General features: G+C 32.9%; 4 protein-coding genes across 4 annotated transcripts; 1 reads left to right on the top strand and 3 right to left on the bottom strand.

Annotated features, from left to right (window-relative positions):
• Positions 1-4,757: 4,757 nt before the first annotated feature.
• LOC139096389 (uncharacterized) lies at positions 4,758-8,431 on the bottom strand. The gene is made up of 6 exons (XM_070648094.1): positions 8,265-8,431; positions 8,022-8,193; positions 6,244-7,787; positions 5,594-5,886; positions 5,054-5,523; positions 4,758-4,964 (listed from the first exon to the last, which is right to left on the bottom strand). The coding sequence occupies exons 1-6, from the start codon at positions 8,326-8,328 to the stop codon at positions 4,826-4,828; spliced, it is 2,682 nt and encodes an 893-aa protein (XP_070504195.1). The 5' UTR covers positions 8,329-8,431; the 3' UTR covers positions 4,758-4,825.
• A 376-nt stretch (positions 8,432-8,807) lies between these two features.
• mRpS18C (mitochondrial ribosomal protein S18C) lies at positions 8,808-9,415 on the bottom strand. The gene is made up of 2 exons (XM_070648110.1): positions 9,315-9,415; positions 8,808-9,253 (listed from the first exon to the last, which is right to left on the bottom strand). Exons 1-2 carry the CDS (start codon positions 9,349-9,351, stop codon positions 8,877-8,879), a joined length of 414 nt encoding a protein of 137 aa, XP_070504211.1. The 5' UTR covers positions 9,352-9,415; the 3' UTR covers positions 8,808-8,876.
• Positions 9,416-9,425: 10 nt separating this feature from the next.
• Sas10 (UTP3 small subunit processome component Sas10) lies at positions 9,426-10,835 on the top strand. The gene is made up of 2 exons (XM_070648109.1): positions 9,426-9,442; positions 9,507-10,835. The coding sequence occupies exon 2, from the start codon at positions 9,511-9,513 to the stop codon at positions 10,774-10,776; it is 1,266 nt and encodes a 421-aa protein (XP_070504210.1). The 5' UTR covers positions 9,426-9,442; positions 9,507-9,510; the 3' UTR covers positions 10,777-10,835.
• On the bottom strand, positions 10,774-13,879 carry Rnp4F (RNA-binding protein 4F). Its single transcript, XM_070648107.1, has 5 exons — positions 13,647-13,879; positions 11,823-13,582; positions 11,637-11,701; positions 11,375-11,567; positions 10,774-11,172 (listed from the first exon to the last, which is right to left on the bottom strand). The coding sequence occupies exons 1-5, from the start codon at positions 13,812-13,814 to the stop codon at positions 10,842-10,844; spliced, it is 2,517 nt and encodes an 838-aa protein (XP_070504208.1). The 5' UTR covers positions 13,815-13,879; the 3' UTR covers positions 10,774-10,841.
• Positions 13,880-13,964: the final 85 nt, after the last annotated feature.

The raw sequence follows: 13,964 nt of genomic DNA, 5'->3' as shown, positions 1-13,964 counted from the left end.
TATTCAGGGCAGAAGGAGTGTTTTTGAAGACGTCCTACGATCCTGGCTTAACGCAATTTATCTAGTTTTTCTTTGATTGCTAAAATTTGTGGCCTAGCCAGAAAGTAAGACTAAGAAGGAGGAGATTTTGGGATTTCGAGTCCCCTAACCTTTTTAATTCCACACTACGTTTTTTATGATCATGAAGAACTATTGCATTTAAATCGCCCTCTTTAAAAATTTCTGGCTACATCATTGATTAAGACCAACTCGAGCGACACAAATGAAGAAGGCTTCGCCAAAAAGCTTTAAAGGCTCCATTTGGCGTCTATATGGTTGCCAATATAGACAACTTTCATTTGGCATTAATTAAAGAGGTTTACCGGAATATTAAAAGCTTCGTGGCGGTGCTTTCTTCATTTGAGTCACTTAGGACAAGACAGTGTAAAGGACTGTCTAAAGTGCCAATCTAAGAAATGTTCTAATTTTTTCCAAAAGCTTCCCAATATTTTCGGCAAATCATCTGGTCACCCAATTTATTTACATTGATTTTTTTACTCATATTCATTACTTTTATATAAAAATTATATTGATGCTGCATACTCGAGTACCAATCTCTACCTGTGACAGATATTAAAGCTTATTTTGAACTTAATTTTCAATCTTTTTTTAAATCATGAACATTTCAGGAAAAAAAAATCAAAAAAGCTCTTCACGAGTTAAAGCATACATCCGCATTTCTCCTCACTTGATAAAGCATCTTCCCTCCTTCATATTTTTTAATTTATTTCCCTTTTAATGTATCTCCCCATTTGAAAAAAAAAGTAATTTCACATTTCTCTGACACCACAATGCAATGCTTTTTACTTAATTGTAATCATACTTGTTTTATTCCCTCACATATATTCTTGTGACTGTGTCTTTTTGTTGAGCAAAAGGATTGCCACAGGTGTTTCCAAAAGAACATTTTATGCATGTATGAATTATTCCTAAATGAGTTTTTACGAATGTCTTTACGAGACTGATATAAAAGAAAAAGTTCAAATTAGAACAAATTTGAGTTAAATTTATTTCTACTTTTAAGTGCTTTTTTAATTCTCCCTTATGGAAAATTATTGTCTTTCCTGTTCCTTTTATTATACATTAAGCATTTTGCGATGATACCTTTAAATTATAGCAAAAAATGTAAATGATAATTCGTTATGAGTTGATGAAGCTGTAAAGACATTCCAGATTTTTAGGGGAAATTCTAGCGCATGTCAAGTGTCGAGCACTTCCAGTGCTTTTATAGCATTGCAAAGCTAAACTGTAAGAAGCACGCAAAGTACTTGAAGCTGAAATTGTTTTAGTTGCATGGTCAAAGGACAAATTAAGTCAAAAAGATTTATATATGCAATCGCAGTACATTGTTGAAATAAAACGAGGAAATTAAAGCTTTTATGGTATGCTGAATAAAAAAAAGTTTTAATTCCTCACTTTTTATAGCGTGAATTTGCTACAAATGACAAAGTTTTTTTCTCCTCTCATGAATTTAATTAATATTGCAAATTTTTATTCCTATTTGCAATTATAATCTTGCCTTAAAAGTTTAATAAGGAGGTAGGAACAAAAATCGTAAATATGAGGAATAAATGAGAGTGAGGGAAAGAAGAATGTTGCTTACTTTTTTTTTAATACCTAATTTCAATTTTTTCATCATTCTACAATGAATGAAATGAGTGTGTGCATTTAACAGGTACAGAATGATAATTAGTAAGGAAGTAATTCTGAGGATGAAAGTTTTAAGCGAATTTAAGTGGTGGGCAACCTTTCATTTTTCGCGGACCTTGACGACAATACTTGACCGAAACCACTACCGCCTTGGCCGAAACTATTGTGTCACATCAAACAGGCTGCACACCACTGTTTTAATTTCTGAGACCTTCCTTTAACTAATTAGGTTTTAACCCGTTTATAACAAAAGGCTTACAATCTGTTTCTATTACTGGTTCTGTCACCTAGTTTGTATCAGTTAGTACAAATTGTCTGTCCACATATTTGGTTGGCTTTCCTTCATCACTATATTGTACCAAGTAGCTTTTGGAGCTCATGATTACCAGTCCCGTCGTGGATTCCATTCAAGAGCGGTGTACTAAACTTGTGTTTCTGTTCGTTCCAACAAGGACAATCTCTTGCATTTTCCTTCCAAAGTGTATCATCCAGCTGTACATCCTCAGTTGTATTCTTTGTTCACTTCATGCTGACGTGCTTTTTGCAGAAGTTTCTCATTTTAAGGACAATCGTTTAGATTTTCATTCCATCAAATATTGAGAATCCTTCTGTAGCAGCTATCGACGTAAACTTGCATGCTCATGAGGACGTTCACAAAATTGAGCATGCTATCAAATTGATTAGAATATCAAATTGATTAGAATATATTCATGAGAATGCTCATTTAGGTAAGTTAGAGTATGTCTGATTCTAATACCATTTACAACATTTTTCCTTCATAAAATATTTTACAGACAGTTACTTCTCTTCTAGATTATTCTTAAAAGCAATTTCTTTGAATATGTAAGCGTTTTCATTGAAATTGACTAAATAATGCTACAGGACTGTTTATTGTTCCATCTTGGATAATTGTTCTTTATTCCTAGAACTACAATTTTCTTAGGCTATATAACCGCGTTCTATAAAAATATGTATTGTATCGCTTGTTACTAAGGATTTAATTAATTAGTTAGCTGAAGTTACAGTTTATCACGAATATGTACATTGCTACACATAACGGTTAAAATTGCAGTATATTAGGAAAATTGAGATCTGTATTGGAAGTTTCTAGAGATTCTTACATTACTGGACTGACTGTATTGTATTAACCTATCTGAACAGCTCAATATGTACCCTAGTGCTCTGCTGCGTCACCGTAAGATGAGAATTTTGTTCAGATGGCACCGTGGCCATTCTTGTGATCAAAAATGTGGTTAGCTGCATTGCGTCGCTTGAACCAGAACAGTTGTGGGAAACCTGTGAGCTGCCAACTATTTTTGGAAGCGACATGTACCGTATGGCGTGTTCGGCTTCGATCAAGGGTTACTACCATGGTGTGCCTTAAAAATCAAAAAGTTGTTCAACACTTGACTAGTTCTTAATGTCATGGTGATGCACTTTACCGTCCTTGACGATATTAAACTAATCAAATCAATCTAAATATTCAGACAACTTGGCAAAGTGAAGCCAAAAACCACAAATGTGAACTTTAAAACTGCGAAGAACGCGCAAAAAAAAAACGTGAGGGCAAGCAAGAATATGAAAAAAATTAAGGAATCGAGCGAAGAAGAGGCAAACAATAAATCACTTTCAGGAAAAAGAGACATTTCGAGTGAATGCCGTGACGAAGATAATTAAATTCATAATATGAGTGTGGAAAAGCGTATTTTGCCCATGATATCATAAAGGAGAGGTCATCGGAATCAACAAAGGAAAATCATCAGTATGAATAAGGTTTTGACATTTTTAATTCTCATTTTTCGTTCTTTTTTTACGCCCACCTTTCAACTAGTCTGGAGTGGAAAATATTTCAAGCCAGTCATTTTATTGATTTTTCCATGCAAAAACTTTTCATGCCTCGATTTTCCGCCAAAAACTTCCTCTCCGGATTCAAAGTTAATCTAATCATGCTCACGTCTTATTTTGGTCTCAAGGAATTTTTTTTTGGCAATAGTAACTTAATGGACGCATCGTCGCCATCATCAAACTATAACATCACGTATCCAAGTAAATGTTGTTGAAAAGCAACACTCACTCAAGGAGTAAAGTTCACACAATAAAAAGTAGTGATGTATTTATGTGCCTCAACAAAAGAACGGAATCGTCTTGAGGCATCAACAAAAAAACATATCTTTTGTCTTCCTACTTAATCTTTTCACACGTGCCATTTGAGCTTTTTTCGGAATAAGTTTGAATTCATTTAATGAACTTTATGTGAGGATAAAGTGATGTGCATTCATTAATAGGATCTGATTTGTTGAGTTTGGAACTTGTAACTTTTTTGAATAAATATAATAAATTCATGAGTTGGAAGTTATATGAAGAATAGGATTTACAGTGAATATTTCGAAAGTATCTATAAGAAGGGTTTTGCATAATATGACTGGATCTTTTAAAAAGAAGCACAAGGCTTAGTTGGGGCTTACCTTTTGACAAAGAAACAGAGTTGTCAATATAGCTTTCCCTAGACATCAGATTTTGTCTAGAAACGAGTCAAAGTCAAGAATATCAGGTTATAAGGAAAGTCGAAGTCTGACTCCGAATATGATCAAATATCAAGTGTACACCCTTGACGTCCGAGCTGTGTGCCGGGATAAGGACGTTAACGGATTATGTAAAATATTATCCAAACTACCTCGTCAGAAAAGTGACAGTCCCAAAATCAGACTAGGGATGGTGAGGCTTACAACAAACCATTTCCGAAGCAGTCAGATGGAAAGCCTTTTGTTGTTTCCTAAAGCTCTACATAGGGAGATGTTTACCATTAGTAAGTATATAAGTAAGAAATGACTAATGTGATGCAGAACACTAACAGGTGTGTACAGTTTTAGACACATTAAGGCAAATTTAATTTTTAGGTCAAATTGGATCAAAACCAGCTGTCATGATTGCTTCCACGTCATTCTTATGTTTTGTTGTGAATGTGGCAATAAGACAATGTAATGGCAACCAAGAACAAGTGTTCTGTAAGCTTCACCCTCAATTATTCCAAAATATCGACCATCATCCATAAACACATTCTAATCACATACCTTACAAAATAACATTTTTATTCATTATTGAATGCCTTAAATACCTAACAACTTTTTAAATGTTTTTACGATAATTTTAAATAAGCCATAAAGCTGACAATGACGTACGTTAATGTTGATGAGAACATAAAAGTTTTAGGTGCTGAATTTCGTTCACAACGTAGTCCTTCGGGTCGAACATTAAATCGTACGTCGTCTGGGAATCTGTAACACAAAAAAATAAAAAAAAATAAAAAATTTTCAGGATATAAAAATAGCAAATGTTAATAGGCTAATAATTAAAAGTAAATTACCTGCACGTGTATTCGCTACATCTTATATAGCTTGTTTCTACTGAAACAGAAAAATAAACACCCAAACATCCGTCAGCAATGTGATGATTAAGACATGGCTGGGTGATGTTGAACCAAATATTTTCAATATCCACAATGGATTTACATTCTTTATCGGTCATATTAAAATAACGAGATGTGCAGACGGATAAATCACCATATCCAACCCCTTGGAATCGAACGCGAATCTCGTCTGAGCCAAGAAGATAGTATGGACTTATACGATACAATAAATCGACATTAGGCATTGCATAATCCTCAAACTCATCTCGAATGTACGATGCTGTTCTGTTATTGTTTTCATGATTACAAAACGGTGATACAATTCGCTTTGGAATTACACTAATTGCTGACTCTAAAGATTTTTCAAAAGTCGATATCTTTGTGGAAGCAGCATCGACAAAACGGTATCGTTCAGCAGTTTCAATGAGCTATAATGACAATTTAAGATTGTTATTTTTACAAAACGTATAGATTAATTTACATTTATTGTTTTGTTACCATTCTAGCTGATGTAACTGGATTCCCATTATTGCCATTAATCATTTCTTGAAATGTGTTTACATCATTTGATAGAAACACAAAATATAAATCAGGAAATTGTAGCATTGAACTCCTTAAAAGCCATTGAGAATTCTCAAAATCCAATTGACTGATACGGTGGGATTGAGATACTAGAAGAATTACTTTACTTAATTCCATATAACTGCCGGATGATTTTTCTTCTTGAAGCTGTTCTGACATTTTAGTCATGACACTGCTTAGAGAATTTAGAATTGATAATCTAAATGGAACTGTGAGAATAAAAAATAAAAAAATGTTAAGGATATTTAAAAAATGTTTTGTAAATAGGCGTGGGGGATTATGCTAATGCCTCTCAATAGATACGTCATGTCTTATTTTCTTGTAAAATTTGAATTGTAAATTCTCTCAATTTACACTTATTGGATGATTTTTCTGCTTGTTTTTGGATTTTGATTGAATTTTTTTGTCAAATTTTTTTGTTTACATGTAGCTGATTTTCTATCTATGGTTGGCAACTGATTCTAACAAAGAAGAAGCTTTAACAGATTCTAAATGGAAATCATTACGGAAATCCGAAGCCTATCCTGGATCTATTGAGATGCATTAGGAAACTACAGATTACATACCATTAAAACTCGAGTTCCTCAATTGCTCGAATAAATCTGCAATATTATTTGTCTTATTTGCTAAATAGTTTCCGTTATTTCCATGTACAACAGAGATATAAGAGCCATATCTTGAAACGCCAATTAACTCGGCTATATAATTAATGAGTTGTAAATTTTCATAGTAGCTCCTCGAGCCATCAATTATTAATGTTAAATCAATACGTGATTTCTTTATATTAATTGGCTTTTTAGTGCAATCGCTTGTGGAAGCAACTAAGCGTTTAGCATATTCCATCATTCTATCGACTGCCGTATTTGAAAAGTCTTTAAGGAGATTGAGAGAAATTATTGGTGTCTTCGTGACGACTTCGAATATTTGAATAAAATTATATGTTTCATCCTTCAATTTGTCTATGTCAATCATTTCAATGATTTTTTGACGATGACAAACAGAATTGATTCCTTCAACAACTGAAAATCGTGAAAGATAATTAACATCAATATCCATTAACTCTTCGTTTAGAACTTTGTAATTGAAGGCTTTGCGGAAAAGTGGTTTTCCAGCGAATTTCGGATCTTCTTCGTCCTTTTCTTCATCTTTGTTTCTATTGTTGTTATTTGACGTGCTAGGTCTTCCTCCATAGAAATTATTATTATTATTTGTCGTTTGAATAATTGGTATTGAAATACCCTGATGGAGATAATACATTTCTAGGATTTGAGATAATCTTAATCGTCGAATGCGAGTCGACCATGCTGAAACTTGTTGGGATATAAAAAGTCCGTCGAGTCCACTCAAAAGTTCTGAGTCTGTAAGATGGAAAAATCCACTTCTGCTACCATTTAAATGATGGCATCGTGCAAAATATGTATCATTCCATAATCCTGGAAATCCTATTGAAAAGTTATGACCCAACTCGGCGCCTTGATATAAAACCACTTCAGCTAAGTCACTTACAAGCCCGGCTGCATATGTATTATCGATTGAACTTAATGATGATAACTTTTTCTCTACCCGTTGACGATTGTCTGTTTCTTCCATTGTCTCAAGATTTGCATAAACATCTCGCTCGTTATATTCAGCAACAAAATCTCCAATTTTTATATTTTGTGGCTGCATACCAGATGCAATTGATGCGATTATTACTCCTGGATGAAAAGAACCATGATCATTATATACAACTCCCAATTCAACAGGACATCTTGAAAAATTTGGTGCTACAATTGTGTGATTATTGAATGACCTTCGACTTGGAAATAATGGACTCGGTGATTTTGCTCTTATTATAGATTGATCTGATGTTGTATTTAATATACTAAACGGACAAGTCCTTAATTCATTCATTTGTTCGTATGGCTCTACAGACGAGCTCATAAGTTTGTGTAAAATACAAAGTTCCGCTGACGTTAGAAGCTCTTGATAATTTATATCTCCTGATACTTTTGAAATTATTTGCTGTAAAACTCTATTTTTATTGGTCATAAATCCTGATACTCCATAAACTGTGAGATCTTCTGACTCAACTGCAAACGGTGACCTTTGAATGCCATCGATTCGAAGGCTAAAAGGATGATTAATGGAATTATTTAACTAATATTTGGATTGTTTTGAATTCAAAATGTGTTCAAAATAATTTTTTGTGAAATCCGTTACAATTTTAAATATTTTTTTGAATTTCTTATCAATGCACACTATATGGTGCAGATATCAACAATTGATTTCACAAGAACTGAAATGTTTAGGAATTCCAAAAATCGCACACATTAATTAAAATTTAAAATACATTAAGACTTACTCATGAAATAATCTCGATGACAAATGTCTTAAATCTATACTCGTAGGAAAGGCCTGCTCGATTTTCCGCACAATATCGATAAAAATTGGCAGTGAACTTGGATAAAAGTATTCCGTATTATTTCCTCGATAACAATGGACTAAATTTTGCGGTATTCTAATTCGTTGTGGGACTGTTCACATAAAAAATATATTTCAATATTAATTTTTCACACAAATGGTTGTAATTAAGCACACAATTTACCAACATAAGGGAGGAATAAGCATAATAATATAAAAAACTTCATGTTGCAATCAGGTTGATTCATACAAATAATTAAACATAGAATTTGCTTGTTATCTTATCTCCCAATAGTTTAAAACATAATATAAAAAAAATTCTTTTGGCACTTGCTGAATTGCAATTATACACTACAGTGGAATAAACTATACTAAAAAATTCCTAATAATATTCCAGGTTTCTCTCTGTGGTTTTATCTTATCTTCATTATGGTATGTGTTGATAACATATCGTAGCGTAAAAACATAGTAGAGTAATTAAAACTTGGAGCATATTTTTTAAAATAAAAGAGAATTTGTTTTTGAAAAGAAAAGCTTTTGTTTCCATAAAATAAAGGAATACAAAATTCTTTAACCGTTTTTTTAATTTTAAATTCTAACGGTTTTCAAAAATTTGAATTTTAACTACTTTCAAAATTTCAAATTTCTGCAGTTTGTAAAATTTAAATTTTTGGAATAACTGCCTTAATTGAATTCCTGAAACAAATTAAAAATCTCACAAAAAACATTGTTTTAATCAGTTTTTATTTCTATACATAAAAATCATACAACACTAGCATTGAAATCAATTCATTTATTAATATTTATGGCTTCTAATTGGTCGTTCTGGATCAAATAATTTTGGATCCTTAATATATTTGACATCCTTCGTAACGAATCCCATAAATCCTACTGACTGTGCTTTTGCTATTTCCTTCTCAACCTTTTCTTGTTTACTTTTACATAATCCAGTAATATGTCGTCCATAAATTCTTCCTGTATACGCTGATTGGAATTGCGATAAAAGCTGAACATTTTTGTATGAAGGCTCAATATTGTGTTGGCATAGAATACATTTTATTTTCTCCTTTTCAAATGGATTCTCCATATCAATTGGCTCATCATTGTTTGATTCTTTTGGATCTGATGTTGTTGAAAATGGTCTGGCAAGATTTGCTGGATTTTGCGATGCCACTGTAAATGGATTTGATATTTTAATTTAGTTAATGAATAGATTGATAAAAGATGAACTTACCTCGACGAATTGATCGTGATATTACTGATAGAAACATTGTTTATTTAATTATTTTTATTTCTTGACTTTTTGCTTGAAAATTGTTCGCGTGACGCTCAGCTTTAAACGCAACATAACCTCAGTTTTTTGTAAACATTGAAAAGCATTGTAAACATAAAAATTATTTTTAACAAAAAATATTAATTACAATAGAATCATGGCTGACAAGCTGGATCTAAATTACGAAAATGACTACGAAGTGTCAGATTCTGATGAAGAATATACACAACGTGAAAGAAATTTGCTTAAAAAGGTACGAAAAGGTAACAAGAAAGGCGATGAGAGCGACGAAGAAGTCTTAAAATTTAGCAGCGATGATGAACCTGAAAAATTCGAGGCTGACAGTGACTTTGATGGCAATGAGCAAGAAGATGGACTTCCAGATACAAGATCCTGGGGTAAAAAGAAGTCAACTTTCTACAATACAGATTTTCATGATAATGACTACAGAACATACACTGAAAAGGAGGAGGAAATAGCAAATCTTGAACAGCAAGAAGCTCTTGATATCCAAAAACGACTAGCAAGTGAATTAAATGAAACAGATTTTAACATTGAGATGTTTGCATTGCCACAAACAGAACAGCAAGAGGAAGTGAAAATTAGTGCTACAAAAACTGATCTTTCGGATCTAAGTAAGAAGCAGAAGCTGGCTTTATTTAAATCCGAGGCTCCTGAATTCGATGGCCTTGTTCAAGATTTTTCAAATCGAATGACAGAATATAAAGATTTATTACAGCCAACACTAGAACTTTTTAAGTCCATAGACTTCACAGATCATCCATTCATAGACTTTATCAAGTGCCGAAGTGAATTAATTCTTAATTATAGTACAAATATTTCATTTTATTTGATGCTGAAAGCTAAAAGAATGAAGGTCAAAAATCATCCAATTGTAAAAAGATTAGTTCAGTTCCGTCAACTAATATGTCAGCTGGACGACATATTTGAGTATGTAGTAAAACCTCAAATTGAAACTATTCAAACGGAAATCATCAATGCTGATGATGAGGAAAAATCAACAAAATTGAAAATGCTTGAAAATCTTAAATTAAATGTCGAAATGGACATTGACGATTCATCGAAGGACATGGAAAGAATTGTAAACAAACCTTTATTCCGAAAACAGGATTCAGACAGTGACAATGAGAATGAAAAAGGTGAACAAAAGGACGAGGATGGCGAAGTTGATGAAAAAGGTGGAAAACGTGCAATTAATAGACAAATTGCCAAGAATAAAGGTCTTACAGCAAGTAAACGACGTGAATTGCGCAATCCAAGAGTCAAGAACAAGCTTAAGTTTGTTAAAGCTGTTAAAAGACGAAAGGGAGCTGTACAGCCTATCAGATCCAAAATTGAGCTTTATGGTGGCGAAGCTACTGGAATTAAAACTCATGTTAAAAGAAGTGTCAAAATTAAGTAAATTTCTCATCATTTTTATTTCATGTTGGATATCCAATAAAATCGCAAAAAATATTCTTAAAAAAATTATTTTGAAATTAATTTTCTGAAGTCATCATTTGACATTGCAGGCTGACTGCTCGGTGTTGAAGCTGTTGATAAATTTGATTTTTGTACCGATGCAGGAATGAATGAAATTCTGGATTTTTGTTCGGTTCTTGGTATCATTGGCTTTGCATTTTCAGATATGGGAGGTTGAGATTTAGGTGCTTTTGATGTATCATGGCTTGGTGGTTCAGATATGGCTACGGTTATCTTCTTGCCCATAAATTCTATTTGGTCCAATGAATTTACTGCACTTTTTACTGAGCTCTCTTGTTCAAATTCTATGTATGCACATCCTTTCTTTTTACCGAATCTAAATTGGGATAAATTATTAGAAATTAATAACGGATTTTGAAAATTCATAAAATAACGGTTTTCAATAATTTGAAAATTATTAATTTCCAAAAATTCAAAAAATTATCGGCCGTTATTTTCAGATCTGCAATCATCAAGATTCAAAATGAAACCAATAGCATTGAAAATGTATCTTAAAGCACAAATTTAAGGATACTTACTTATTCATTACAATTCTTATGTCTACAATCTTTCCAAACTTTGCAAAAAGTTTTCGTAAGTCGTCACTTTCCGCACTGTAAGATAGGCCTTTTACGAAAATCTTATTTGGTTCAATATTCGTGGAATACTTGAAGCCATGTGAACGGTGAGTTTTGTCACGTTCGCAAGGTGATATAAATACTGGTCGTCCACCTTATTTTGGATAAAATTAAATCAATTAGTAAAGTAAATGAACAATTTAAAGACAGAAAGTTTCTTTACCTAATAGTCTACGATCCAATCCAAGTGCTTTTCTCACGTCCACTTCCGATGACAATTCTGCGTAGCTGGAATTAATTAAATAGATTGATGAATTATTGAGAAATGTTAGTTAAATTTTTGAATATAAATAGGATTAAGTTTAATCCATGGATTTAAATAAATCTTAGGATTAAAATGTTTCCGTACCCAAATCCAGTCCTTCCTTTAGTAATCATATTGAAATTGACAATATTAATCTCTGGAAATGTTTCTTGTAAGTCCTGTAAAGTCACCGTTACTTCCAAATTACTAAGAAATACCCGAACATGATCCTTAGTCGTGTCAACTTCCATTTGTTCCGCCTTTTCTTGTTCTCTATATTTTGGTGGATTTTTTGGTGCTGTCTCTTTTGTATTTTCCTTAAACTTTTTCTTCTGTTGTGGATTTTCATCTTCTGCCAATTTTCTTTTATTTTCATTCGGTTCCGTATCTTTATCCTTTTTGAAATTGTCGGATTTGCGCTTATTGTAACCGAACTTTCGGTTATGCTGCTTTAAGGCTTTTTCACAGACACTTTGGCATGCTTTTAAATGTTCCAACGAGCCATGACAACGCTCAAATCTAAGCCAAAATGAAGCCATAGATGGCAAGTCATTTAAATCGTGTACTTTTAAAGCACGTTTGCATATCCATCGAGCTGCATCTGTTCCTTTATATTGATGTTCCAATTTGGCAAATTCAATCCATAATGCAGTTTTGAGATGATTTTCATTACTTTCCATGACTGTATTCCATAATTGCTTGCCTTGATTGTGATCATTCATTTTGGAATATTCAATTCGTCCCCAAAATTTGAGAATCTCACAATCGCAATCAGCTAGATTCCCAAACTGCCAACCTAATGAATTCCAGGCAAGATTGAAATTATTTCTCAGAATTTCTGTTTCCTTCTCCTCATTAAAGTTTGTGGCTCGTACAAGATATGTCAGGTATTCAATCCAGACTTTAACGAGTGGATCTGGATTTTTATACTGAATTTGTGTTGCTTGCTCGAGGACATTTTGAACTTTTTCTTTTGATTCCTTTTTAGCTTCGAGAATTCTCATTTTTTCGATGTAAAGATCAGCACTCCAGTTACAGTTCCTTAATCCACGATTTACAATGTCCAGATCAGTTTGGAGGAAGATTTTTGACTTATTAGATTCCAAAGGAGCCCAGTCAGATGATCTATTCTGGATGTACTCAATGTATGCCTTCCAAACTGTCTCGTTCAAGCAGCATGCTGTAATCATTCTTTCATAAAGAACCTGAACATATTCCTCTTCCAATTCTGAACATTCGTTGATATAGTTCTTGAATGTTTCTACTCGTTCATTATGTGCTTTTTCTTCTAGTTCCGATAATTTCTTCTCAAATGGCTTGACTTTCTGTAAAATCTTCTTTGTGTCTTTAACTTCAACTTCAAAAGCTTCTCTGTCAAATGGCTTCTGTAATTGATCACCATATTTTTCAAGGAATTCACGGAATTCAACATAAGTGAGCTGCATGTCATGCAGTGGCAGTAAAAGTTCCTCCTTAAATTTCTTTACGACTTTCCTGACCATTTCTACTTGATCAGTTTCTCTTTTCATGAAATCATCTCTCCATGCTTTCCAAATCAAACGTCCTTTTGAGTAATCATAACCAAATACAGGAATAACATCATCCCAAATCTCTTTAGCTTGCTTTTCATTACATTTAGATGTTAAGTTTGCATACTCTAATGCAATATCTACGCTATAATAGTCATCTAGAGATGTTTTGAAAATTTTAATTAGCTTATCAATCTCTTCTTCACTTTGTGCAATTGTGACTTCTGTTTTGAGGTATCTCATCCACAAATCCGGCGATAACGGGAATTCCTTTGAGAACAGTTCAATTGATTGCCGGATTTTGTCAAGATCATTCAAATCGTGCGCTATGTCTAACTGGATTTATATCAAAATGTTAATTATATTATTCTGTATTAAAATAAATATGATTTATGCTTACCAATAAGATATAATCATCGTAATTCTTTGAATCGTTGGATATCTTTTGCAAAACAGTTATGAAATTTTGACTTAGCTTTATTTCCTCATCTACTGACTCGGAACTCGATTCGTCATCACTTTCGACATCATTTATTGAGTCATCCTCACTCATTTTTGTCTCTTCCATTGCTTTAATTTACTTATTTTTAGTAAGATTTCACAAATGTTGAATTTGTTGTTTGCCGACTAAATATTTTTCAGCTGCAGCATGGAAACAATCATTGACGTACAGCCGAGTGTTGTTTTTGTTTTGATTGTGTGATAAATAAAATCTACT

Source organism: Chironomus tepperi, unplaced genomic scaffold (genome assembly GCF_022539635.2).
Source record: "Chironomus tepperi strain 1889 unplaced genomic scaffold, CSIRO-AGI_Ctep_v1 contig_388, whole genome shotgun sequence".
Lineage (NCBI taxonomy): Eukaryota > Metazoa > Arthropoda > Insecta > Diptera > Chironomidae > Chironomus > Chironomus tepperi.
Note: the sequence above shows the minus strand (reverse complement) of the source record. Positions and strands in the feature narration are given on the sequence as shown.